Source organism: Protopterus annectens, chromosome 16.part0 (assembly GCF_019279795.1).
Source record: "Protopterus annectens isolate FY-2018-M chromosome 16.part0, PAN1.0, whole genome shotgun sequence".
NCBI lineage: Eukaryota > Metazoa > Chordata > Ceratodontiformes > Protopteridae > Protopterus > Protopterus annectens.
Genome location: NC_056750.1, coordinates 14,366,090 through 14,393,670, shown reverse-complemented (window position 1 = coordinate 14,393,670; position 27,581 = coordinate 14,366,090). Strand labels below are relative to the sequence as shown.

The following is a 27,581-nucleotide window of genomic DNA, read 5'->3' as shown; positions in this document are numbered from 1 at the left end:
TTTGTACTTCATCATCTTTCTTAGTGAAGGAAGGATTTTTCACAACACCAAGGTCTTTCCTGTGTTTGTGACATGCATGGTTCATAGGTGTTTCCTAGGCTAATGACCACAAAGGCCTTTTTAAGCCTAGCCATGCATCCCAAATCTGACGAATTCTGATACCCTTGAAAAGTGTAAGCATAGGCCTGGGAGATGAACCATTTACAGGTTACATGTTTGCATCAGAGACATAGGTGCCAAACTAGGGATGAATTTCTGGTTTCCCATCCAATTAAATGGAAAGCATAGACATGTCTCTCTGCACATCCCTCAAAGGTTTGTGTGCCAGATTGTTTACCCCCACATGGACCACCATATCATAATCATATTTGTCTGGTTTAAGGCCCTTGAGAACCCTTGAAAAGTTGGATGTCTTGGCTGTAAGACAACTCACTGTCACCTTACTTTTATTCAGCCTTGTGAGAATAGAATTGGCTTGCATGACTGTTGAGTCATCAATCACTAATGAATTTTAATTTGTGTCTGCTGAGTGTATTGATGTATTGGATTAGCTCTAGTTGTATCATGTATTGTGGTGCTTAATTTATGCTACATCTCATTTTAATGGGTCTTGGATGCAAGGGCTTTTTGACAGCCTCAGTTCATGATAGTTTAGAGTTGGTTTGTATGGAATGCTGTATTAATGTTTGTGTTGTTCATAGAATGTGTTAGATTGTGAGAGGGTGGCTCCCACTTTAGTTAAGTAAATGCATATCTCACAAGTAAATAATGTCGTGATTAACAGTAATTCATTCTCTGTGAGCTCCAGGCAGTTGTTCCACTGTCCGAGTACACCAAGTGCTATGCAGCTGGCAAGTGAGCTAAGACCAACTTGTTGACTCTCCATTTTAATCCAAGGTACAGGAGAAAAGGGACTCAAAACTAACTCCTGATTTATAGTATTTAATATAAAAAATAAATCAATGGAATAAATTATATTTAGCACTAAAACTGCTGTTATAGTTTCCAAAATAAATAGTAAAATTTGAATGAATAGCTCTTGGTTTATATTGTTTAATATAAAATAAATGAAGGGAGGTAGTATTTATTTAGCACTAAAATCTGCTGTTATTGCCATAATGGTTTATTAGTGGAATTCAAATGAAGTGCTAAAACAGTGTGTTGTAATAACCCATCCTAATGACTTATAAGCACAGTTTCAGGTACTACATTTACAGTTGTTCAGAATATAAGATTTGTAGAAGAGAATTTGAACTGAAAGTACCTGTTTCTGTGTGTCGCTGTGCAGAGTGGCACGCAGCACAGTTAAACTGAAAAGGGAAATCAAAAGAATCCATAGAAAAATAACTAGGGCCTTAACCAATAATGTGCACTTCTCAGAAATAGCAGCAATATATTCCCTGCCACTGAACAGTCACTAAAGTCTTTCGGCTTTACCCAGTTAGGGGTCGCCACAGCGGAACTCCGGTCTGCTAATGATTGGCAGTGGATTTTTACACTGCCGAATTGCCAACCTGACGCCCAACCTTCAAAGAAGGCACACCCATTCACGCACCTACCTGCATGTCTTTACACATCACTGGACCGCGGGGAGGACATGCAGACTCCACACAGAAGGCGCTCCAGCTGAGAATCGAACGGGAGAACCTCTTGCTGTGAGATGACAATGCTAACCGCTGCACCACCACTGGTTCTCAAAAATGTAACACCCTGATCAAAATCATCTCAAAACTGTAGCTAAGAGTAAAATATGGAATTATACAGAGAAAACAATTGACGTATTACTAGGGTGATACTTTGTAACACAGCAACAGCAAGGCAGCTTGATATGCACACGGTAAAACAACTTTAGCTAAGCAGACTAAATAATTGCATTCAGATACAACACACTTTAAATAGCAGACTTTACTATGTGATTTCAAGTGCAAGTGAAAACCGGTATTTTCCTTCCTTTTTTTCTTGCGCTCTTTTGATCACCTGCTTCATCTGTGCAGCATCTAACACAGTTCCCCATGTCTAACGCCGGGTCCTTACTCCCCTAGTGTTACTCTGATGGACTGAAGCCAGCACAGATCTTAAGGGTGTTGTGTCATCCAACTTTGGGTGGAGGGGGGTCTTTTAAAGACCTACCCATTACTCCCCACCCTGTGCGATTATGTGGTGATGTCCAGAGGAGGGTCATGCACTGGGGAAATGTGGAGTATCATTGCACCTCTACAACAGTTTAGCCAGGTCCACTATTGCCACTCCTCTTTGGATCATGTCCCCGGCCTCTGCCAAGTATCATCACAAGGAACACCCATGGACCCACCTGCCCATCCTTCTCTGCCAACACTTTAAATGCCTGAGCCACTAATTCACCCTGGGTTGCTTGGGCCTTAGTTAGGGCTTTATCCCTCTATGCTATAGCACTAACTACTTTTTTGCCTTTTTGAAGTCCAAGGGTTCCAGAGTAGATTGCTATATCCTTTATAACATACAAGCAATACCCATCTCAGTCAATTTGAGGATCATGGGAACCACACATCTGACCTTGGCTTGGCATGGCATCCTGCATAACAGGAGGACTAAGTTACAAAAACTCATGAAAGACTACCCAGATATCCTTCAGTGACCTGTGGAGTGTGGGGTCTCTGCTCCTGTGTTCCCACCTCCTTGGAATAGATGAGGTGTAGGTGGCAACCTAGACTTTTGGTCTGAGGAAGGAATCACAGGGTGTAGTTGATGATCATAGCACCAGTGGGGCTCAAAATCGAGATTAAAAAAATCTACACTGTTCCGTGGCTGATTGGATGTTTACTTTTATCTAATTGCTTTCAAGAGAAACCATTACACATCAGTTCCACTTACATGGTTCTTTATGTTTCACTTTGAATTTATGCATTCTTATTGCTTCATTTATCTAGTGCATTTTAGCTGTGTACATCCTGACTGGAAACTTTTTCCAGGAAAGGCCCAGGGGTAAAATTTCAGAATAGGTATTACTTACTGTCACTAAAGATATTTACAGAATGATTAGATAATCATGAACACAGTGACTGTGTTTGACACTGCTGCATCATAGTTCTAAATAAGAAGGTAGATGCTGAGCTGCAATATTTAACACAGAGAGCTTATTGCTGAATATGCATGATTTATTTGCAGTAAAACTTAATAGCCATTTTACAGCTGGTTCCATTTAAATGTGTTATGTGTGGGTAGATGTAGTTTATCAAAAGTCACATGCTGCAGTAGGTGATCCTAAGAATAGTTGATTTTAATCCTAGAAGTTTAATAGAAAATGTATAATGTAATTTGACCTAATCTTAGCATAGATACCTAGCTGAAAAAAAATTATTAAAATATATACCAGAAGCATTAAGGAACAGGTACTGTATGTTAGGACCTGACCAATATTATCTGGAATTTGAAATCAAGGGAATAGTCTGCACATTTTGATAACTATGGAAAATAGCAAGCTGGGACAGTGATGAGTAAGGAGAAGTGATGGTGAGAGGAATATATTAGAAGAAGGAATATATTAGAAGAAGAAAAAACATCTCAGTTTGTTTGATTAGTGGGTGGGGGAAAGAGCTAGGTTTTAAGGGGTGATGAGATTAGTAGGACAGAATAGCAGGCATAGATAGTTATATTAATCAAAAGATAAGAATTGTAATGGGGTGGCACAGTGAGTAGCATTGTTACCTCACAGCAAGAGGTTCTCCAGTTCAGTTCTCGTCTGGGGTGCTTTCTGTGTAGAGTCTGCATGTCTTTCCTGTGTACTACAATTTTTTCCCAAAGGTATGCGGTGTGTTGATTGGTGACTCTAAACTGTTCCTAAGTATATGTGCATGTATGTGCACACATGTGAGATACTGAAGAAAGACCTGCAAATCTGCGCTGTTCTGTATTTGCCTAGTGAATTCTTTGGAAGGTTCTGGTTGCTCATAGGGTCTCTGTAGGACTCAGATGTGACTGAAAGCGTTAGATGGATGAAGGGCTGTAATAATAGTAGCCATAAGATAGCAGTGAATGGGTCACACTAGTAGTAATAGTGTTACTCTAAGCTAGGCCTTAGTATGAGGGAATATTTTAATTTACTCTTAGGTTAAGTTTATATTTAAGCACATGCAAAGACCCGTGGTATTTGATCTGTCAGTATACCCCCTTCACATTTGCTATTAGTTTGTGTTGCCTGTTAAGTATCTGTAAGCACATCAACACTTGTTTTTTATAGGTGATATAAACATCAGGCAGCTGTGGAAGGGACAGCATATGAATACATTTCCAGTAAACCACAGTTTGTATGTAACTGATAAAACAATCAGCATTTGTCTTTTCTAGTCTTGTGCTTTTTAGACCTCTCCGGCATCCAAATCATAACCTTAAGCCAAACTGCACATTGCATATTGAATCAGTCACTCTTTCTTTGTAGTATAGAACTGCAGAAGATTCACAGATTAGCGAGACTTACATATGTGTGCTGAATTTAAACTTAAAATCAAACTGTAAATCTGTTCATTTTAATCTTTAGAAGATGGTGAGCAGTCTACTGACAGACAGACCTGAAGACCCCATACAGTATTTGATAGATATGTTGAAGAAAAGCGGTGGTGATGAAGGTAAGAAAACGTTAAACTTTTCCTGCATTTCCTATTAAAAACAAAATGGTTATTCACTGTGCTTTATTTATTTATTTATTTATTTATGTATGTATTTGCCGTACAGGATATAGTTTTAACCTGTAGTATATGGTAAAATAAAGTGGGTATCACTACAATGGAAGAATGGTGTCTACGTATCCTTTGAACCTGTGATTAGATAGAGAGCCACATCGAGATCTGGAAAGTTGAGAAACATAGTTTAAATCCAAGGAGATTGGGAAGGTGAGTGTTATAAGAAATGTTTGCAGATTTAGAAAAATGTAATATATTGGGCCCAGTTCAAAAAGACCTGCTGTCAGTATAAGTGACCACTTACACTGACAGCAGGTCTCTTAGAATCTGGCCTCTGGTGTAAGCCTGTTTATACATTGGCTTTACATTGAAGTAAGTTGCTTAAAGAGAGAGAGCAGGTCTTTTGGAATCGTGGCAGAGTTACACTGAGAACAAATCTTTTGGAATCTGGCCTTTGAGGTATATAGAGGATAAAGATGGTAAGTGAAGCTGACCTGGGAAGGTGAGATGCGATGGTAAGATTAAAATACATATGAGATAAGCAGATACATGTATCATATAATACACCTATCATATGCAAGCATATATATATATATATATATATATATATATATTTATATATATATATATGTATATATATATATATATATATATATATATATATGTATATATATATATATATATATATATATATATATATATATATATATATATATATATATATATATATATATATATATATATATATATATATATATGCTTTTTGATTGTGGTGAAGGCATTGCTGGCTGGCGTGTGTTGTAACTGTATGGCTGCCGCTTCGCTCTTGAAGTGTGAGCCGACTGTTTAATGCGGCATCTGGAGGGACTTGATTTAGATATGCTCTTGACTGTCTCTCTCTATAGTAGTTTGTAGATACACGAAACACCTGACACAAGACCAATGCTTGTTGTTTGTTATACCTAGCTACTGTTGAATTACTGTTTACAGTGGTCCCTTTAAGTAATTGTATGTGTTAAAGGTGCTTTTTAACAATGCAACTGTCTGCATTTTTCCTAACTGTGTAAGCTGTACTCTGAATTTACTGCTGACCATTTCACCTAACTGTTAATTTTCCTTTTCTAACCTTCACAGCTCTCAACCTCCTCTCTGCTTTCAGAACTTGGGAATCAACTTGCCTGGTCTCTAAAGACTTCCATCTCATCTGCACCCCCAAGAATCCTCTGTCCTGTGCTATAAATCCCTCCCTACTAAGGAACTTAAGAAAGTACGTTTGACCCCTTGATAAAACTGTGGACAGAATTGTTCTGTATTATATAAATTCAAGTAGTGTATGTTTTAAGTCTCCCTCCTGAGACAGGTTCCCAGCAGCCAGTTCTAAATCTCACCCTACTTTTCAACCTTTCTCTCCTTGGTTCTATTAATCGATTTACCTCTTCCTTTCTATTTCTACTTAGCCAACTAGCTGTAACTCAAGCTGTTGTCCACCAGGTGGCACCCTTAACTTGGCTTCTTACACTCCATTCTCTCCTCACTAGTATAATATCCCTCTTTACTTCTTATCTTCTCCTCATTTTATCCTCTTTTTTTTATTACTACCCCCTCTGTTTACTATATTCCCTTTCCCCTTCTCCACTATCTCTTGTAAATTGTTTGTAGTACTAAATCTGTACACTCACCTGGAACTACCTGTAGCTCCTCTACAATCGGTAGCTTTCTGATTGTCTCCAGGATCTCATCTTTACTTGCCAAATCTATTGCTTACCCCATCTCCATCCTCATCAATAGAACCATCACTGAAGGATATATCCCCAAACTCTGGAAAGTCTCTCATATTATTCCCCTTCACAAAGGAGGAGACTCCACTGAACTCTCCAACTATCGACCCATAGCCCTACTTTCTCCTCTATCTAAGATCATGGAAAGATGTATCCATAGGCAATTGCTAGACCACCTTCTCCATAATAACCTGCTTTCCAACACCCAACATGGGTTCCGACCTTCCCATAGCACAACTACTGCCCTCCTTTCCTTTATTGACACTATCAATAACAACCAAAACCTTAACATGCTCTCCTCTGCACTTTTCATAGACCTGTCCAAGGCTTTCGACATGGTAAATCACACTATACTCATAAACATTCTCAAATCTCTGTCTCTCGACACACTAGCTATAAAATGGTTCCATTCCTACTTAGATAACAGACATCAAGCTGTACTCTGGAACAACGTTCTTTCTACACAACTACCTGTTAATATTGGAGTTCCTCAAGGCTCCATACTGGGCCCTGTCCTGTTCTCTATATTCATCAGTGACCTTCACCAAGTAGTTCCCCAAGCTACATGCATCCAATATGCGGATGACTCTACACTTATATGCTCTGCCACATCTGTATCAGAACTTCACTCCCTATTTCAAGATGCATTTAACTCTGTAGAACTATGGTTTACAAAACGCTGTCTCTTATTAAACCCTAAAAGAACTAAACTTCTCCTTTTTACACCTACCAGTAAATCTCCACCAATAGACTTCACTATATCATCCCATGACAGTACACTTATATCCACAAAAAATACTGCCTTATCAATATATAAATAAAACTACCAATAAAAAAAAATAAACTCTTTATAGGATTAATCCTTCTCCAACTCACTCCAACTTTAATAAATTTTATGACCGCACATCTTATCTCCACCCTTCTTTTCCCTCCACTCACTTTCATTTATCAATCTGTCAAAACCTTAAGGAAACTAGAAAACTCCTATATACTAAGCACCAGCACAGATTTTGAACACATCACTGTAATGAATCTAAAGTATCTTGGGTGGCTCTTTGGCTTACATCTATTCACCAGCAAACATCTTATCGTCAACAAAATGCCCTCAAATAAAAAATTATCAACACCTAAACTGTATCCCTATCTAATCTCTTATTCAACCCCCATCCTTAAGTCCCTAAGATCATCAAATAAAAATCTCTCTTCCAACAAAATCAAAAAATCAAAGCTGGAGAGGACTCTGTTTGTTTTCGATTTAAAAAAAAAAAACAGACCTGCCTCCCTCTGAACTTACACACTCCTCAACTACTCTGTTTAAAAAATAAACTTATAGCTCTTCCTGAAAACACATTGGATGTGCCCCTGTTCTAAACCTGACTGACCAACTTATCCATTATTACCTGAATCTATCTACCTTCCATCTCTGAAATTACTTCATCTTTCTAACTAATATGCTTCTATTCTCTTAAACTATTTCATATTAAATACTACTATGCTTCCTCTCCATCACAGTCCTAGCTAGTACTGGATTCTTTAAAGTGACTCATATTACTTCTAGATTTATTCCCTAACTGCTTCTCCGTATCTTCCTTTCTTACCTACATCGACACTATTGCTTTCTTCTCTTCTCTTAACTAGTACTCTTCAGTAAAATTTATATGTAACTTCTTATTAACTATACTAAGTCTATTCAAATATGTGTAACCTTCGTTATGTACTTGTAAACTTGCAACCTCTTACTACTTCTCTTCTCTTAACTAGTACTCTTTAGTAACATTTATATGTAACTTCTTATTAACTATACTAAGTCTATTCAAATATGTGTAACCTCGTTATGTACTTGTAAACTTGCAACCTCTTACTACTTCTCTTAACTAGTACTCTTCAGTAACACTTAAATGTAACTTCTTATTAACTATACTAGTCTATTCAAATTAGTGTAACCTTCGTTATGTACTTGTAAACTTGCAACCTCTTACTAGTTCTCTTCTCTTAACTAGTACTCTTCAGTAACAGTTATATGTAACTTCTTATTAACTATACTAAGTCTATTCAAATACGTGTAACCTTCGTTATGTACTTGTAAACTTGCAACCTCTTACTATTTCTCTTCTCTTAACTAGTACTCTTCAGTAACAGTTATATGTAACTTCTTATTAACTATACTAAGTCTATTCAAATATGTGTAACCTTCGTTATGTACTTGTAAACTTGCAACCTCTTACTACTACTCTTCTCTTAACTAGTACTCTTCAGTAACAGTTATATGTAACTTCTTATTAATTATACTAAGTCTATTCAAATATGTGTAACCTTCGTTATGTACTTGTAAACTTGCAACCTCTTACTACTTCTCTTCTCTTAACTAGTACTCTTTAGTAATAGTTATATGTAACTTCTTATTAACTATACTAAGTCTATTCAAATATGTGTAACCTTCGTTATGTACTTGTAAACTTGCAGCCTCTTACTACTTCTCTTCTCTCAACTAGTACTCTTCAGTAACAGTTCTATGTAACTTTTTATTAACTATACTAAGTCTATTCAAATGTGTAACCTCGTTATGTACTTGTAAACTTGCAGCCTCTTACTACTTCTCTTCTCTCAACTAGTACTCTTCAGTAACAGTTATATGTAACTTCTTATTAACTATACTAAGTCTATTCAAATATGTGTAACCTTCGTTATGTACTTTATAAATTTGCAACCTCTTACTACTTCTCTTCTCTGTTCAAGAAAATGTATTTGCATTTTAAATATGTACTTTTGTAATGTGAATTTTATTTGAATTGTGTGGAGCTTTTCTCCCCGGGCCTCTACTGAAAATGGACATATATCCAGCTAGACTAGCCCGGTCAACAAATGTAAAATAAAATAAAAAATAAATAAAATATATATATGTAACTATATAAATGTTTGCTAATAATGTGTGTAGGTTTACATTGTGAAGACAGAGGGTATAGATATTGATAGATATAGGAAAATTAAATAACAGAAATGAGGAGCAGAAATACATTGGTCTTGAAGTATGCCATGGAAGCAAGTCTTGTCAGTATTGCAGATTTTTCTTGGAAATTGGAAGAATAAAAAAGGGTTGCACAAAGCCGCACACATGGACCAGTAATGAAAAAGTAAACAATCTGTGTTGTGCCACAAGAGGCAGAGACAATTGTTGATAAAAACAAATTTATTGTAAGTTTATTTGCAATATAACACATATTGATGCACTTGTATATAGAACACAGACTTTAGGCATAGCCAGGCCCATCTTTGCTTACATGTCCAAAACTGGAAGAATAGTCCATCTTTGTTTATACAGTACTTGCGTATTATCGCAACCAGATTTCCGCGGTAATACCACTTGCTTTCTGATGTTCAAATATAAACAGTTGTTTGTCTTTTCGGCTTTTTTCCCATTAGGGGTCGCCACAGCAGAACTCCGGTCTGCTAATGATTGGCAGTAGATTTTTATGGTGCCGAGTTGCCAGCCCAACCTTCAGCGAAGGCACACCCATTCACGCATGTCTTTCATATGCTGTAATAATGTGAATTACTGTGTTTTCTTTCACAGTAAATGTTGTTTTAGACAGGGTTATCATTAAAAATATGGAAATTAATGTTGCGGTTTACATATGCACTTTATGGGCAGCATGCCATGTTTTCGTAATACCGTGTGCGTCCCGATGTTAAAATACCACCAGTAGTGCTGAAATAATGTGAATTAGTGTGTTTTGAAGCTATGCATACAAGAAGACAAGGATAAAGGCCCAGAAGAATGAAAGCTGGAATTATGCAAATCATGTACTGACTTATAAAGATGTAGCAGTCCACATCTTTTCAGCCGTAATACATGCCCATCACCACAGAAGATCAAAACAGTGCCGTCAACTATTCAAGTCCCAAACACCTGTTAACATCATCCACTATCAGTTCTGCAAAGCCTTACATCTTGCAAGTTTCTGTTACAAATGTTTGATAAAGAAATAGTTTACTGTTTGAGAAAGAAAGAGTTCACCAGAAAGCATTTTCCAGCAGTCTGTTTTTATCTTCTCAGCATTGCTTCTTAACAGTACAAGTAGTGCTTTCGTCAGTAAGAGACCAGCCCTGGTAATTGAAGCATGCATTTGTAATGCACGCAACTGCGGTGGTGGTGCTGCGGTAGTGTTGTCGCCTCACAGTAAGACGTTGTCCTGTTCGATTCTCAGCTAAAGCGTTTTCTGCGTGGAGATGTGCGTGAATGGGCGTACCTTCATTGAAGGTTGTGTGTCAAGGCTGGCAACTCAGCACGTAAAAATCTACTGCAAATCATTAGTGGACCAGAGTTCCGCTGTGGCAACCCCTAACCGGGAAAAGCCGAAAGACGCAACGACATCTGTAATGCACGCAAAGCAGGAAGAAGATTTCCACAATTGATTTTCTTTATGAATGTAAGTGAAATGAAACACATAAAGTAACAACTTATGGTGTTTCCCACAATTGATTTCAAGCCAGCATGCGTAGTATCGCAACCGCAAAAATCTGGTTGCGATAATACGTAAGTAATGTTTATACATCCAAAATTGGAAGGATAGTTTGTCTAAAATCTAGCAGTTTTTTCTCTCATGTCTAAAATGCCACATATAGTTGTGTATAATTTGACCTCATGTATAAGCTAAGAGGCAGTTTTGAGGCCAGAGGGCAGAAACCCATTAAAGTGCATTTACTTGTTTATAAGTTAATGTTTTAATATCTGTAAGCAGTTTTACCAGTACATACTGCCCTCATCAGTGATATGTTCATTACAGTTGTTTATTTTGCCCCCATACTGGTGACTAGAGGCGTGTCTGTGAATGTCTGCAGGAAATATATTACTGGGGGAATTATTTCTTGTACTTTCTTTCTGATCATAGAGGTGATCAACAAAAGCAGCCATTTTCATCTTTATCTATCTGAACCAGCAGACACTGTCCATAGCAGTGATCTGCGTATTAGTATTTTTTTTTTTTTATTACCAGTAGAGGCAGTGATTAAGGTGGGTGCATGTGTCTGTGATTGACAGCAGAAAATACAAGCTTGTGGGCATTGTTTCTTGGACTTCACAATCACAGAGGTAGTTGTGAAAAAAATGTGCAGTGATAACTGTATGGTCTTCCAACAGCAACCATCCATTAATTGTTTTTTTTTATTTTTTTCTCGTTGTTGTAATTGCAGTGATTAGGGTGGGATCTCAGCAGCAAATACCTTACACCGAGCATTATTTCTTGCACTTTAAAAGCAGCCATATTTATTTTTATCTGTGGGCAGTGGTAATAATAAACAGTACCTACTGCAGTGATTCATTCATTATATTCTTCCCGTACCATTATTTACAATGAATGCAGTCAGCTGTGTATCCATGAATGACAGCGGCAAATACATTACTGTGGGCATTATTTCTTGTACTTTAAAAAGCATCTGTCTTTGTCTGTGGGTGGTAGTAATACTACATATTACATACAGCAGTGATCCATTCATTATCCCATCCCCACCTGTAATTACAGTGATTGGGATAGGTGTGTGTCTTGTGAAATGCAGCCGCAAATGTATTACTTGTGGGCACTGCTTGTACATTCTTTGCGGTCACAAAAGTGATCACGAAAAACAGTTGCTTTATAACGTTATTTATGGCTAGCAGTAACAGTATACACTGCCTGCAGCAACAATTCATTTATTTATTTTTTCCCCTGCCAGCAGTTACAGTGACCAGAGTGGTGGCCTGTGCTTGTGAATGACAGCAGCTACTTGTGTATTTCATTATGAACAGACAGTTATTTATGTGGATGTTTTTTTTCTTGCAAGCATGTTTAGTGGTAGAGTACCAGATTCTTATTGTATGTAAATCAAACTTCCTTTTTAAGGCAGTTTTTTGACATACATTTCTCAACTTCTGTAGAAGTCTGTGGTTCACAGCAATACTGCTGGGAACCAATAAGCTGTGAAAGGAATGCAGAACTTGTGAAGAAACAGTAATAGTAGCAGAAAAATTACCTTTGGCTAGTCATATCAGATGAGCAACAGGTAAGTAAGCAGTATGACAAAATGGCAGAAAAGGCAGGGGGAGGACTGGCTCACAATGAAAGAGTCATTAGTACTAGACGCCAAGAGGGTATATTCTTATCTTTGTATTCAGTTGGTAAGACCCCATGCAAAGCATTTTGTAAAGTTCTGGAGAAGCATATACAGGACTGGTGCATATAGAAACAGTAAAGAGAAGGGGAACAAAATAGTGACTGACCTTTCCTAGCAGCAGCTACACAGAGAAGGAGTACAAGAGCTTAATGTACAGCTTTGAGGAAAGGTTTCAGAGGGAAGACACAAAAAAATTTAAGCACTTCAAAAGGAATCCACACACTTTAAATAGCTGCAAGATGCAGGTGAACAGGACAACACAGTCTGAAGGTACTCGCTAAACACAAGGCAATGTTTTTCTTTTGCTGGTTTGAAAAAAAAAAATAAACGCAATGTCTTAATTAAATAACTTATCAGGCAAGAAGAGGAATGTATAGATTAGGTCATCCAGTTTGTCCTCAACAGCCATGCTTCTGGGTTTTCTGTTTTTGTTACTGGTGGTAGCAGATACTATGTGATGTCCCTGCTCAGGATTCTTCTGGAGTATGGAAGATTTGAAGGCAAATGCCGTTGATTAGCTTTGATAGCTTGCCCACCCATGAGAGGAAGACTTTCAGAGTCCAAACCACGCTAGTAATTTTTATTAAGTACAGTAATGATACTGGTCATTGACATTTTGTTATGAGTCTGTAAATGTGAGAATGATCTTTTCACTATTCAAGGACATGAGAATGTGTTATAGTACTGTTCCAAAATGCTTATATTCAGTGTACTGAACAAACTAAAACAATACTTCATCAAAAATAGCAACATGCTGGACATTTCTCTATAAAGTGCAAATCCACCCCCACACAATTGCTGTGCAGTAGGAGGTCCCTGCAACCTTCACACAAATATTATTAAATCCAGAGTCACTGCATGTCAGAGAGAGAGAGTGCAAATTTCATTCCTTGAAGAATTTGAGAAGCTGGAATAGATTCATAGGTAGGTACTAGGTTATTGGCCCTAGAGCCTATATAAGCCTAGCCATGCAAGAAAATTATTTTCCTGTGCCCCTTTCGAGCAGAGCCACAGAAGTGATCCCCGGGGTGAAGTTCCTATTTCCCATCCAATCATCAAGATTTTTCTTGAAGAGTGCTCATGAGGAGCTTTGTTTGATATAGATAGGTAGTTCCAGAGTACGGGAAGTCTCTGGGACAGGAATCTATCCCTCCAGCATGTTCTGTTTATTGTGATGACAAGGTTTAGATCCCTAGAGCGTGTAGCTTGGAGGGATTGGGATTTCTTTAAGTGGAGCATGTCCAACAGCTCTGGGCTTGACATAGCTTTGTATGTTAGGCAGAGATCACCTCTGATTAGGCAATATGCAATGGAGTAAAGCTGAAGTTTTTTGAGACTGTCTGTGTAGGGCATCTGTTTGAGACCAGTAATCCTCTTTTTGAGGTATTTCTGCGGCCTTTCCAGTTGTTGTAGATGTCTTGTGAGGTACATACCAAAAGGGGCGTTGTACTCTATAATTGGTTTAATGAGTGATGAGTAGAGGGGAACAATGACCTCTTTTTTTTCCTGGATGAGAAACCTTTTGTGATGAGGTATGCCACATAGAAGGATTTCCTGACTACTGTGGCGATGTGATTATCAAAGGAGAGACTACTGTCCACCTGGGTACCAAGGTGTCTCATCATACTTTCGGTGTTAGGTAGACATCTAGATAGGCTGTGTGAACCACCTTACCCACGTCTTTGGCTTTGGTGACTGCTTCAAAGAAGTCTGTCAGGTTTAGGAGACATGATCTGCCTTTTACAAACCCGAACTGTGTAGGGTCCAGAGTTTGGAGATTACCAATGTCTTTGTTTATAAGTTCCATGATGATACGTTCCATGGCCTTGCAGACCAGGCTTGTCAGGCTAATGGGGTGGTAGTTCCCGAGGTCCGTGGTGGCTCCCCCTTTGTGGAGTGGGATAACATTTGCTGTGCGCCATTCAGTGGACACAAAGCCTGAGGTGAGGCTATGATTGAACATGGTACTTAGGTGGGGTGCCAGTTCGTTCTTTTGTTTGTGTAGAACGCAGCCTGGGATGTTGTCAGGTCCCATGGATGCTGTGTTCTTGGCTTTGGAGAGTGTGATTTTTACCTGTGCAGCCGTGATTACAGGAACTTTCCATTCTTCCGGTATAGAGATGGGCCCTTTAGGGGGTGAGAGGGGGTTAAAGTTAGCACTGAACCTATCTGCCAGGATGTTGGCAATATCAGTTGGTTCTGTATATTTAGTGCCATTGTGCCATAACTCAGAGCAGATCTGAGTGTTGCCATTGAGATTCTTGACATAGCTATAGAACGCTTTGTGGTTGTCTTTAGAATCAGTGGCGATTTTGTTTTCGTAACTAGCTTTGGAGGATTTTATGAGGGATCTTACTGAGGCTGACCAGGGAGTTCCTCCAATCATGGGATTTTACTCTTTTTTTGCAACAGTTTCTTTCTTCTGTTGTAGAGTTTGTTTATGGCAGGGGATCACCAGATTGGCTTCCTTTTTTTGGAGGATAGCATCTTGGTTCTGTTAGGGATAGCATGATCCATGCACTCGTGTAAGTGCTTATAAAGTGCATTTGTGTAGGATTCAACAGTCATACCTCTATTGTCCGTCTGCGTGGGTGTCGTGACGATTGCCACTTCTGTCTTAAGAAGCGTGAAGTTGGCTTTGGAGAAATATTTTACTGTGGAGGGTGGGGGTGGGATGTGGATGTCTAGGGTGATTAGCTTGTGGTCTGATCTGACCAACGAGGAATTGACCTCTGGTGTGGAACACCAGTCGTCCATGTTGGTAATGACCAGATCTAGGATATTGCTGCCACTGGTGGGGGCATGGATAAGTTGATCCAAGGCATTGGAATTTATGAATTCCAGAAAACGTTGAGCAAAAGAGTTGGTACATGAGTATTCCCAATTAATGGTGGGGTAGTTGAAATCACCCATTATTAGGGTGTTGAGTTGTACCCTAATATTATCCAGTGTATCAAGAAATGAGGAGTGGGAATCCTGGGGCATGGTGGGGGATCTATAGCAAGCTACAATTTGGATTGTGGTCATGCCCAGAGTTAGTTGCACTTGGGTAATCTTGGATGCATTATGTTGAGCAACTAGCCTGGAGGTGTGGATATCCTTAATGAATATGGACACGCCTCGGCCTTTAGTGTTTCGGTCCAGGTTAGGTGGCTGAAAGCTGTGGTGTGAATTATAGCCTGGTAATGTAGGGGTGCTCTCTAGAGCCTTGAACCAGGTCTGTCTCACTGCACAGAATTCGATGTTCTCCATTTTAAGGAGTGCCTCGAGTGAGTGCATTTCGAGGTTTACACTTCTAGCATTGAGTAGCATTATCCTCAGATTTTGCTTGCTTGTACCTGTTACGGTGGTGAATTTGTCATTTGAACCTTGCCTAAAAAAGGCACTATAGGGGTAGCAAGAGCCTTAGCCAGTATCCAGAATCCCAAGGGTGACAGGTGCAGACCATCTCTGGCAAAGCATTGTGGTCTGTTGATCATGTCATCCCAGGCAGACAGATTCTGGATCCTCTTAGAATGACACCAGAAGCTTAGCCAATTGTTGAAGTCAATCATTTTGTCCTTGTACTGTGGTATCTTTCTGGGTGATGGCAGGATGCTACTCAGGGTAGGGTCATACTTGCCTGGCCTATAAGATCAGAGAGCTGCTCCATGTCTCTTTTCATGTAGTTCACAGAGGTACGTCTCAGGTCATTTACACCAACATGGACAGTGACAGAGTCATATTTGTACTTGTTGTGGAGTGAACTGAGTGTGTGCATTATGTGGCAGATCCTGTCACCCGATAGGCAGCTGACAGTAACTTTCTCCTTGTTTAGCCTGGTGAGTGGAACATCAGTGTGCCGGACTATAGAGTCACCTATGACTGGAGTGTTGGGTGCGTTGTTATGCCTTATGGGTTGTGGTTGAGTGGCACACTGAGTTTGTGGACTATGTGTCATTTGGGTTGTGTTGGGGGGGTTGAGGTGGCTTGCTTTTCTGTTTTGGAGGTCTCTGTTGCTTGAGCAGATTTTTATTGAGAGTGTCCGTGAATGTAGGTGTGTTTTTTGTGTTTCTATGTGTGTGCTTTGGTGGTGTAGGTTTTGAGGGACTATGTGATGAGTGTGGTGTGGTGCAAGTGTTTACCTTCTCCTCTTGACTGTCTAGTCCAGTCTTGGGTGAAGAGAGCTTTGCTTCCAGTTTGGCTATATAAGTGCATCTCTCTCAGTTTGTAGTATTGGGTGGTAGGAGGAGAGGGTTGTCTGTGGACATGAGGCAATTGCTGCATTGCCCCAAGATGCCCAGATTCATCAGGTAGACCGGAGAATACACTGGGAGCTGAGCCTTAGACATGCCTGGATAAGTACTTATTTATTAAGTGCTTAAAACTATATTCCTCTGGACAAGTGTGGAAAGTTGAGTGCTGTAGTAATTTGCAACTTATTTAGTGCTTACAATGAGTTCTGAACAAGTGCTGAGCTCAAAGAAACCGATTTGAGTGCTAAAACTAAAAAAACTGGCTAGTTCTAAGGCAAAATTTGAAGAACAGACCTTATGGCACCGGGAATAGTTTAACCCTAGCTAAGTGGCGATACATAAAGTGTATTTATTTATTTTTTTATAGTTGAAACGAGATTTACTAAACGAAGCCTTGACAAACAGTACTGATACCACTGTGATGAAGCAACTTGTATTGTAGTAAGAGATTTACTGGTACTGGCTATATTTGTTGTTTTGGGGTATAGTGTGCGTACCAGGCATTGCTGAAGAAAAATTGGTGTACCCAGAAACTGAAAATTGCTCTGAACTCTTGTTACCCAATGGGCTTACAGAATTATACTTTGTTTTCATGAAACCAGTATACAGTTAAATATATCCTGTTAGGATTACCTTTGTATATGATGGGCTGGTGCCTAAGAGAAGATTAGCTTCTTTGCTTTCTATGCATTGAATGCCTGACTAGGCTGATGCTTCCCCTTAACTGTGATTTGGATTAAGCACCTGGGGAATGAATGACTGACTGACCTCTATGTAAGCTGAGACAAAGTAGAGCTGTATGGAAACTTTGTGATGCAATCTGTGTAGAATAGTGATTTGATGTAAGGAGGAGCGATGGTGAGTTTTCAATGTATGTAGAGTAATGCTTTGATGTAAGCAGGAGTGATGGGTTTTCCATCTATGTAGAGTAATGCTTTGATGTAAGCAGGAGTGATGAGTTTTCCATCTATGTAGAGTAATGCTTTGATGTAAGCAGGAGTGATGAGTTTTCAATCTATGTAGAGTAATGCTTTGATGTAAGCAGGAGTGATGGGTTTTCCATCTATGTAGAGTAATGCTTTGATGTAAGCAGGAGTGATGGGTTTTCAATCTATGTAGAGTAATGCTTTGATGTAAGCAGGAGTGATGGGTTTTCCATCTATGTAGAGTAATGCTTTGATGTAAGCAGGAGTGAGAATAATGCTTTGATGCAAGCAGGAGTGATGGGTTTTCCATCTATGTAGAGTAATGCTTTGATGTAAGCAGGAGTGATGGGTTTTCAATCTACGTAGAGTAATGCTTTGATGTAAGGAGGGAATGATGGTGGGTTTTCTCTCTATGCTGAGTAATGATTTGATGTAAGGAGGAGCGATGGTGAGTTTTCAATGTATGTAGAGTAATGCTTTGATGTAAGCAGGAGTGATGGGTTTTCCATCTGTGTAATGATTTGTTGTAAGGAGGAGCAATGGTGGGTTTTCAATCTATGTAGAGTAATCCTTTGATGTAAGCAGGAGTGATGGGTTTCCCGTCTGTGTAGAGTAATGCTTTGATGTAAGGAGGAGTGATGGTGGGTTTTCAATCTTTGTAGAGCAATGATTTGTTGTAAGGAGGAGCGATGGTGGAAGATTTGTTGTAAGGAGGAGCGATGGTGGATTTTCAATCTATGTAGCATAATGCTTTGATGTAAGCAGGAGTGATGTTGGGTTTTCAGTCTATGTGGAGTAATGATTTGATGCAAGCAGGAGCGATGGTGGGTTTTCAATCTATGTAGAGTAATGCTTTGATGCAAGCAGGAGTGATGGTGAGTTTTTAATATATGTAGAGTAATGCTTTGATGTAAGAAGGAGTGATGTTGGATTTTATAGGGTCATTGCTAAGGATTTCTTCTTATGCCCACTGGTGTGGTGTGCCCTGTTTAATTGTGTCTATAATCAAAAGTCAACCATCCTATCATCAACTGTGAGATATGATAAGAGGAGTTCCATCTTTTGTACTGCAGGCTTTAGAACCACTTGGCTTTAAACATTTATCATGTTGCTTAGAACCTTTCCCATTTTTTGTCATACATTGTACATACCCTTGTCTATACCCCCAGATTTTCTTTGTTGGCCATTCACCTTGGGTAAAGGAAATAGCTTCAGGCTACATCCTCTCTATTTATGGCGAAAGATTACGTATTAATTTTCTCTTCACTTTCCTTTGAAAGTTTCTGTGCATTTGACATATTTTTTGAAAACTCTTGTGTTAACTTTCTCTCTGTTTCAGCCTAGACCCATTTTGCAGCATCAAATGCGACTGAAAGTTATTTCTCAAATGTGCCTTTGGCAGGGATATCCCACTGCTGATAGGGAAACACAGTACCTTCATTTTTTGGGGAAGTCTCCACTCCCAGATAAGCTGATATGCTGTATTTGTAGACATTTTCTGTTTTATTCATAAACACTGTACACAGTGGCATATAGCCCTTGTCTGTTAGTTGACTGCGAGGGAAGATCTGCAACACTCGGGCATGAGTGTCAAAGAAGGCAGGAGTGTGGCATTGAATCAAGAGAGATGGTGACAGTTAACATGACACCCAGACCCCATGTAGAAAATGGGGAAAAAGGGTTGATGATGATGGTTGTATGTAGTTCAGATGTTAGATTGGTTCATAAAGGTAAATCACCGTAATGTATGAGCACACCACCATGGCCAGCCTGTACACCTAAAGGTGAAATGCATCATGTTTAGAGCCCATCTGCTTGGTGCTATGCAGCCATATAGATTAAAATCCTAAGTAAAACATATAGACCTTTGATCCAAAACATTAGCTGTAAGTCTGTGACAGCACACTGATCAGTATGTAATTGTCATGAGTCCTGACGTTGTTATAACTAGTGTGAAAAATTACATACAACCAGCTGTCAGTCTTATTCCATTGTTGTATTTGAACATATGGATAGGGTACCCTTCACACAATCAGACTGCAGCCATAACTTTCATACAGTACTGACAACGTAGCACAGAGTTAGTTCCCCACTATGCAGATAGAACAATAAGAGATTCATGAATGAGTCCATCTTACTTGCTATGATTGTGCTTGGTTTGTGTTGTATATTAATGTGGTGACATACTTCTTTATAAGTTTCAGTTGGTAGGAGATTATTTGTATTGTTGCTAGGCAACCTCAAAGTGTGGTTGAGCTGTCATGTATATATGCAGTTTACACTCTACATATTGGACTTCGACAGTTTCCTTTGTGCATTTTAATGTAAACATAAGTAGTTTTCTGCTGATGTTTCATATCTTTGTTTTGCTGTACATAACATCTAAATGATCAGAAGTTCAGGAACAATTCCTATACTGTTAGTGCAGAATATTCTGCAATTGATTGTATTGTAAATGCGTGTCTGCAGTACACGTTTACTTCATGAATCATACTTGTGAAGGACGCTTGCCACATCATTTGCATACATACTACATATTGGTACCTCTTACAGGTGCCTCCCTTCATCATATGCTTCTAAAGTTTGTAGGCAGGTCATCTTGACAATACTTCTGTATGGTTCTGTTAGTGAATGTCTTAAAAGATGCCACCAGAATTGCATGGGAGAACATGGATATGATGATTCTTGTACCAAAGAAGACCAAATTTATTTTCTATCCCCTTAGGTAATAGGCTATGGGTTGAGACCTCTAATCCTGGTACAGTGATTTTGGTAGTAACCATTAATAAGGCTTCTGCTGCCAAGCCTTTGCAGTCCATCCTATAGATTAGGAATCCAGCAGTGGACAGATTCAGGAAGCAGGTTTACATGTCCACCACATTGTCTTTGCAAATGTTAAACTACACCATGCAAATGCTACATTTCCATTGGAATCCTGCTGATGAAATGCAGCATAAGCATATGCATGAAGGGTTTCTGGATGGACTACTCATGGACATAGTCTTGTCCCAAGTCACAGCCATCTTCAGCATGAGTATCCTATTGGTGACAGTGATGTACAATACTGCAGAGGGAGCTTCTAGACCTGCAGGATGCTATGTAGATGTCTGACAGCAGCTGTGGCTTAGATAGATGTATTTCATTAAGGTCACTAAGGAGATGTCCCTGGTTCCTCCTTCTTTCCCTGGACCCCATATTTTTGGTGAGGAGGTTAATCAGCATATAGGGAACATGGAGAAACATAGTAAAATGCCTGTTACTGCAGGTGTCAAGTTTCACACTCCACAGCTTGCCTTTTATAGGATGCTGATGAATCTGTGCCACATTTGGTTTTTGAACAGCATACAGCCAGAATCTCAACAAGAGGTATTGGGATGAAATCGAACACCCAAAGTAACTTCAGCATGGTCACAGGCTTAGGAGCAGGGGTAATTGCTGTTCCCCAAGAGGTCATGGTCCATCTTCAGGTTGACTGTAGCAGTCCTGAAATATTCCCTGACTGTCGCACTCTGGAGGCAATCAGGAGTCGCTCATCCCTCCATTTTTCCTCTTGTGTCAGATGGGTAAGGACGAAAGTATCCAGAAAGTGTGTAGCTTTCCTTGTAACCCATCCTACTTACCTATCATTATATTTATCACACCAGTTAAAGAATTTGACAAGGGAGGAGGTCTTCATCCTCCTGCAAAAAAAAGACCATCCAAGAGGCTTCATCAGACCAGAAAGGGTTAGAATATTATTTAAAGTTCATTTTGATAAATCAGAATTTGATTAATTTGAATTGTCCATTTGACATCTGTTTTATTTATTTATTTATTAACATTTGGTTTACCGGGAAAGTCCAAGTTGGTCACAAGAGCCCATTTTCAGAGGAGGCCTGAAGGGAAAAGCTCCATTTAACGGAGAAAATTAAAAAAAAAAAAAACATAGACATTACATAAAAACTGTTGAAAATTATGCATTTCAAAAATAGTCAAAAATATTGTAGGGCCTAGAGATATATCAAAATATGTTACAAAGAGTACAATGAGAAAAAGCAAAGTAAAACACTATATATAGTTCTGGAGAGCATCCATTTGGCAATTCACAGTAGTAATAAGTAACAGTCATGTCTTTAGTTTAATTGCAACTATAAATGGGGAGAGAGATTAGGATAGATGAGTATAAATGGGGAGGAGGCGATAGAAAGAGGTTATGTAAAGTGGTGGGTAGGATAGACAGAGAGGTGATAGAAAGAGGTTATGTAAAGTGGTGGGTAGGATAGACAGGTGAAGATGACGAAGTGATCGGTGTGAATCTGTACAGATAGGGGTGGAGATAAGTAGAAAAGTAGAAGAGATTGATGTTCAACCATCGGTATAGCATTAGCAGAGCCATGAGTTTGATGGGTGGCCTTTCAGATGGTGCTTGAAGGAAGGATGGTAGGATACAGTTCTAAAAGACTGTGGAATAGAATTCCATTTTTTGGGTATAGAGTAGCAGTAAAGGCTATTTCCAGTTGTGTATTTTTAGGTTTATAGATGGTGAGAAGTTGTTTATCATTAGAACAAACGGATCTGTCTGGGTGTTAAGAAGGAAGAATATTACTTAGTGTGGGGCAGGCATGAGGTTTATAAATAATGCTGTGGGCAGTAGCTAACTGTATGAAGTCCAGGTAGTGGGGTAATTCAAGACAGTTCCAACTCTTAAGGGCCTTGTAGTGATGTGTATAGTAATGTTTATTATCCGCAGTGGTGGTGCTGCGGTAGGGTTGTCGCCTCACAGTAAGACGCTGACCGGTTCAATTCTCAGCTAGAGCGTCTTCTGTGTGGAGACATGCATGAATGGGCGTACCTTCGTTGAAGGTTGTGCATTAGGGCTGGCAACTCAGCACGTAAAAATCAACTGCCAATCATTAGCGGACCGGAGTTCCGCTGTGGCGACCCCTAACCAGGAAAAGCCGAAAGACACAACAACATTGGCAGCAAATTTACCAACTTTGTTGTAGCATATTACATGTTTAGTTTTTAGTGATACCTGCAAGTTGGTAAGGATAGGGGCGCCATACAAGTGTAACGGAAGGAAGTAAGTGGTTGCTAGGGTAGTTTTAGCAGAGTTGGTGAGAGGATTTTATGTCTATAAAGCATGCCAAGTTTCTGTTAAGTTTTTATATTATTTTGAATGTGGAGTTCAAGTCTGAGGTAAACATCAATTGTCATACCAATCAATTTTGTAGAATTTCTATCTCTGTGAAGTGGGATGACATATGATCTTTTCGAAATAGCTGGGATATAAGATCCCTATATGGATCTATTGATTTAAGGTAGCTACTGAGAAAGATATGGCTTCTGCTTCCATCTTGAGGTATTCGGGTAGGAGGTTGTTAGCAGCTGTAGAGCAGGGTTTAAGTAGCAGTTTTATAGTAGATATTTTTGCAAGTTTTAACTTGAAGTTATTAGCATTTGTGTTTAAGGATTGTTTGGATTCGTATTTTCCAGAGGTTAATTTGGTAATGGACGGAGCAGTTGATAATATGTTATGGGTTTGTGTAGGGGAGGATGATGTGCTGTTGGTGAGGGCAGCAATGCTCTCTATAAAGTATGTATTAACTGTAGTCAGTATTTTGTGGGGGGAGCAAGTTTGAGAGGGATACTGATCTTTTTCTGTGTATGTGAATAGAGTACCAGAATTGTTTTGGATCATTTTTATGACTAAGTTGTAGTTGGCCATAGTATTGTTTCTTACCTTTGTATATTTATTTTTTTAGGTTGATTAAGAAATTCCCTGTATCACTGAAAGTTGTTTTGTTTTTTTTTAATTTAGCTATTCCTCCAAACTGGTGCTCCATTTCCTCCCACATGCCTTACTGTATAAGTCCAACTTAACTGTACATCAGTTACCAAACTCTTCCCCCTCCCCCAATAGTTGGGACATACTTATCTCACAACTTCAACTTCACCCTAAAAAGGTCATCACCACAATTGTGATCTATAGTCCACCTGGTAATACACCTACTAGCCTTGAAGACTTCTTATCCTGGTGTTCTTACACATACTCACAAGAAACCCTTATTCTGGGGGATTCCAACCTAGATTGGTTCACCTGCATATCAGAACCACCAAGTAATCTAATAAATCTCCATGGTTACCAGCAGCTAGTCCAAATTCTAACTAGATGTGATAAAAAAATCTAAAAAGGAATCCATCCTTGACTAGGTCTTAATTAACAACTTGTACCCTCATGCAGGCTGTCTCCCAGACACCTTAAGTGACCACAACATAATATAATTTATACATAGTAGAACATGCATATGCAAAACCACTAACTATATATCCACTAGAAACACAAAAAAATTCTCTCCTGAGGTTCTCAATACTTTACTCTATAACTGTGACTGGACCCCCTTAAAAACACTCCCACTTGACCAGGCTGTAGCATATTTTAACAAAACATTTCTACAACACCTAGACACTGTCACTCCATTGCGCAAAATCAAAGTTAGAACCTCTACAAACCCCTGGCTCAGTAAAGAAACCAAACAAATCCACAAGACTAGAGACGCTGCCTGGCTTTACTATAAAAAAGCAAAGAAACACAAAGCCTAACTAAGTACCAAGAACTGCGCAACCGTGCAAAAAAAGCATTAGGCTGGACAACAAAATCCTACTACATGACATTACAAACTAAATACCAACACAACCCCCCAAAATTTTGGAAAAATGTAAACCAGCTACTAAACCCCACACAAAAGGCTACCCCCAAACCAACCACCCCTGACACTAAAGTTCCCATCGAAACACAATTCAACTCCCACTTTGTGAACTCAATTCTATCCTTAGTATCACAGGACAGTTCCTTCCTCACTAGCCCCCTTAACAGAAATAACACTAATACAAGTTTTACCCTCAAAACACTTCAATCAAAAGCATGCTCTCCAAACTAAAAACCTCATCAACAGCAGCCGACCTACTCCCCAGCTATTTCTTGAAACTCACAGCAGATGCTATTGCTATCCCAATCTCCACTCTCATAAACAGATCAATTGTTGAAAACTATTTGCCCAAACTCTGGAAAATATCCTATGTTACACCCATATATAAAGGTGGGACCTCCACTGAACTTAATAACTACAGACCCATTGCTTTACTCTCCCCCCTGGCCAAAATCCTAGAAAAATGCATCCATACCCAGATGCTAAAATATCTCCTAGACAGCAACATCCTGTCACCTACTCAGCATCTCAGCATGGTTTCAGACCTTCCCATAGTACCACTACAGCCCTCCTCTGCTTCACAGACACAGTAAACCATCTCAAAAATGAAGGCCTGCAGATGTCAACTCTTTTTTTTAGATATGTCCAAAGCATTTGACACAGTCTCGCACCAAATCCTGCTAAACAAACTAAACCAGTATCACCTATCAAATTCCAATCTTACCTGGTTCCAAAGCTACGTAACTGACAGGTACCAAGCTGTGAAATGGAAAAATTCTCTCTCTCCTCAGCTGCCCATAACTATAGGAGTCCCACAGGGTTCTATCTTAGGACCACTACTATTCACAATCTTCACAAATGACCTTCATACCTCCACAGAGCATGCATCTGTCATTCAGTATGCATATGACACTACCTTATTCTGTGCTGCACAAAACATTCCCACCCTCCTGCAAACAACTCAGCTAGCATTCTTTGACATTGAAAACTACCTAACCAAAGCCCAACTTATCCTCAATCCAAAGAAAACTCAGCTTATGATTATAACCAGTTCTAACAAAAACACTGATAACAGTTCACTATATACTCCACAAATGCTACTGCATTCGCTCCAGTGGCACAGGCTAAGCTATTGGGAATAACCATAGACTCCGACCTAAAATCTGATAGTCATTAACTATTAAAAAAGTACATGCCAAACTGGGATCACTCTAACGTATCAAACCATTTCTTACCAACAATACAAGATCAGCCATTGCTTGCTCCCAACTTCTATCTACCCTACTCTATGCATCTCCCATTCTGACTAATCTCAACAAAACTGAACTAAGAAAAATGGAAGCCTGCTGTAACAGAATTGCCTGCTTTGCTGCAAATTGCTCATATAGACCTCATCACTGTACTACTTTGAGACAGCTCCACTGGCTTGAACTGCCCAACCTCCTAACCTGCAATCAGCTCTGCCTCTGTCATTCCATCTATTACCTCCCCAATAAGTGTCCTGCCTTCAAAAACCTAGTACAACATCTCTCAGCCAAAAGGCCTCTTAGATCATCAAGCAAGCTACTACTAGAAGTCACCAACAGCTATAATAGCTTTGGAGATGCACTATATAGTAGTTCAGTGGCTAAAAAATGTAACTCTGTCCCCACTAGCATTCAAAACACATTGTCCAAAGCCTCTTTTAAAAACCTCATTAGGCAACATCTCAAGCAAAGTTGGCAGTGCCATGATTGCTCCCCAGGCCAGTGAAAGTGGATAAGATATACATACTAAATCTAGAGCACTTGATTAAGATTGAAAACTATTCTCACAAACACTTGCTAATCTACAATGTATGAGCTGTACCTGTGTACTATGTATGTATTCTACCTATGTTCCAAATTTCAGCTGTACAACACAAATCTATTAAGTACCTTTATTTTTAAATATTTTTTTGTTTGTTCTCTCCACTGTAACTGTTGATGTGCTGCATACCACTGTAAAACATGTCTTTTGTAATTTGTGTGTATATTGATCATGTCTAAATGTGTCTGTAATTTTTCTATGTGGAGCTTTTCTCCCCAGGCCTCTGCTGAAAAAGGGCCTTTTCGGCTCAGTGAGGCACCCCTGGTTAACAAATGTAAAATAAAATAAATAAAAAATCCCAAAGACATGCTGTAGGTGGATTGGACACACTAAATTGGCCCTAGGTGTGAGTGTGTGCCTTCTGTGGAAGTTTGGGCGCCGGGATGGCAACTCGGCACCGTAAAACTTTACTGCCAGTCATGAGTGGATAGGTGATCCACTGTGGTGACCCCTAACCAGGAAAAGCTGAAAGAAGAAGAAGCCACTCCCTCCAAACCATGTCTCTGATAATGTATAATGTTTTTGGTAAAGGTGGATAGCCGGGGAAGTGTTTTACTTTTGCTCTTTTTATACATAGCAGTGCAAGGTTATTTAAGGTGTTTAAAAATTGTAACTGCATCATTTAATAGTAGATTTTTTACTATAGACCAGTTGACAGCCCTTAGGAAACTGTTGAATAAGTCTTTGTAAGAATGGTCTGGAGGCAGTGTTTCTGTATCTTTCATACTGGAGTTAAGCTGGGTTCAGTGATGGCTAGGATACCTGGGGAATAGACTGATATCCAGACATGTAGATCTATAAGTTTATTACAAATACTATGAAGATCTAATGTTATCAGATTTAGTATTTTGGCTGGACTTGTGCTTGATGGAGTGGGAGAATGGTACATCTGTGAATGAGAGTGGAGTGGGTGGAAATGGCTTTGTATAAGGAGTAAAGGATGCATTGGAGAACGGATGGCTTGTAACTGAAGGAGATGGGTTGTCTGGGTTGTTATGGTACTTGCAGGAATTTGTGGTATTGAGGTCTAGATTAGATTAGTAGGGCTAGGGTTTGGTTGCATGCCCCCATGCAAACAATTGAAATGTTGAGTTCCAAAGCACAAATTTGGAATCACTTCTTAAAGATAGGTATGAGTGTATGCTTTGTTTTGAGGGAAGGGTTATCACAGTGAAGTATTCTGCATTTAAGACAGATCAGTGGAGAGATTGAATATGTTAGGAGATGTATTAGGTTCATAGGTTCATACTAGGCTATCTGCCCTAGGGCATTTATAAGCCTAGCCAGAGTGTGTTTGGCTTTC

At 39.3% G+C, this 27,581-nt stretch overlaps 1 protein-coding gene across 2 annotated transcripts in view; it reads left to right on the top strand.

Annotated features, from left to right (window-relative positions):
* AK8 (adenylate kinase 8) overlaps positions 1-27,581 on the top strand; it is a 2,747,949-nt gene that overhangs the window by 173,096 nt on the left and 2,547,272 nt on the right. For both annotated transcript variants that reach the window (XM_044058631.1, XM_044058632.1), the window contains exon 2: positions 4,514-4,601. In XM_044058631.1, coding sequence (XP_043914566.1) covers positions 4,514-4,601 — 88 coding nt within the window. The remainder of the gene's footprint in view (positions 1-4,513; positions 4,602-27,581) is intronic.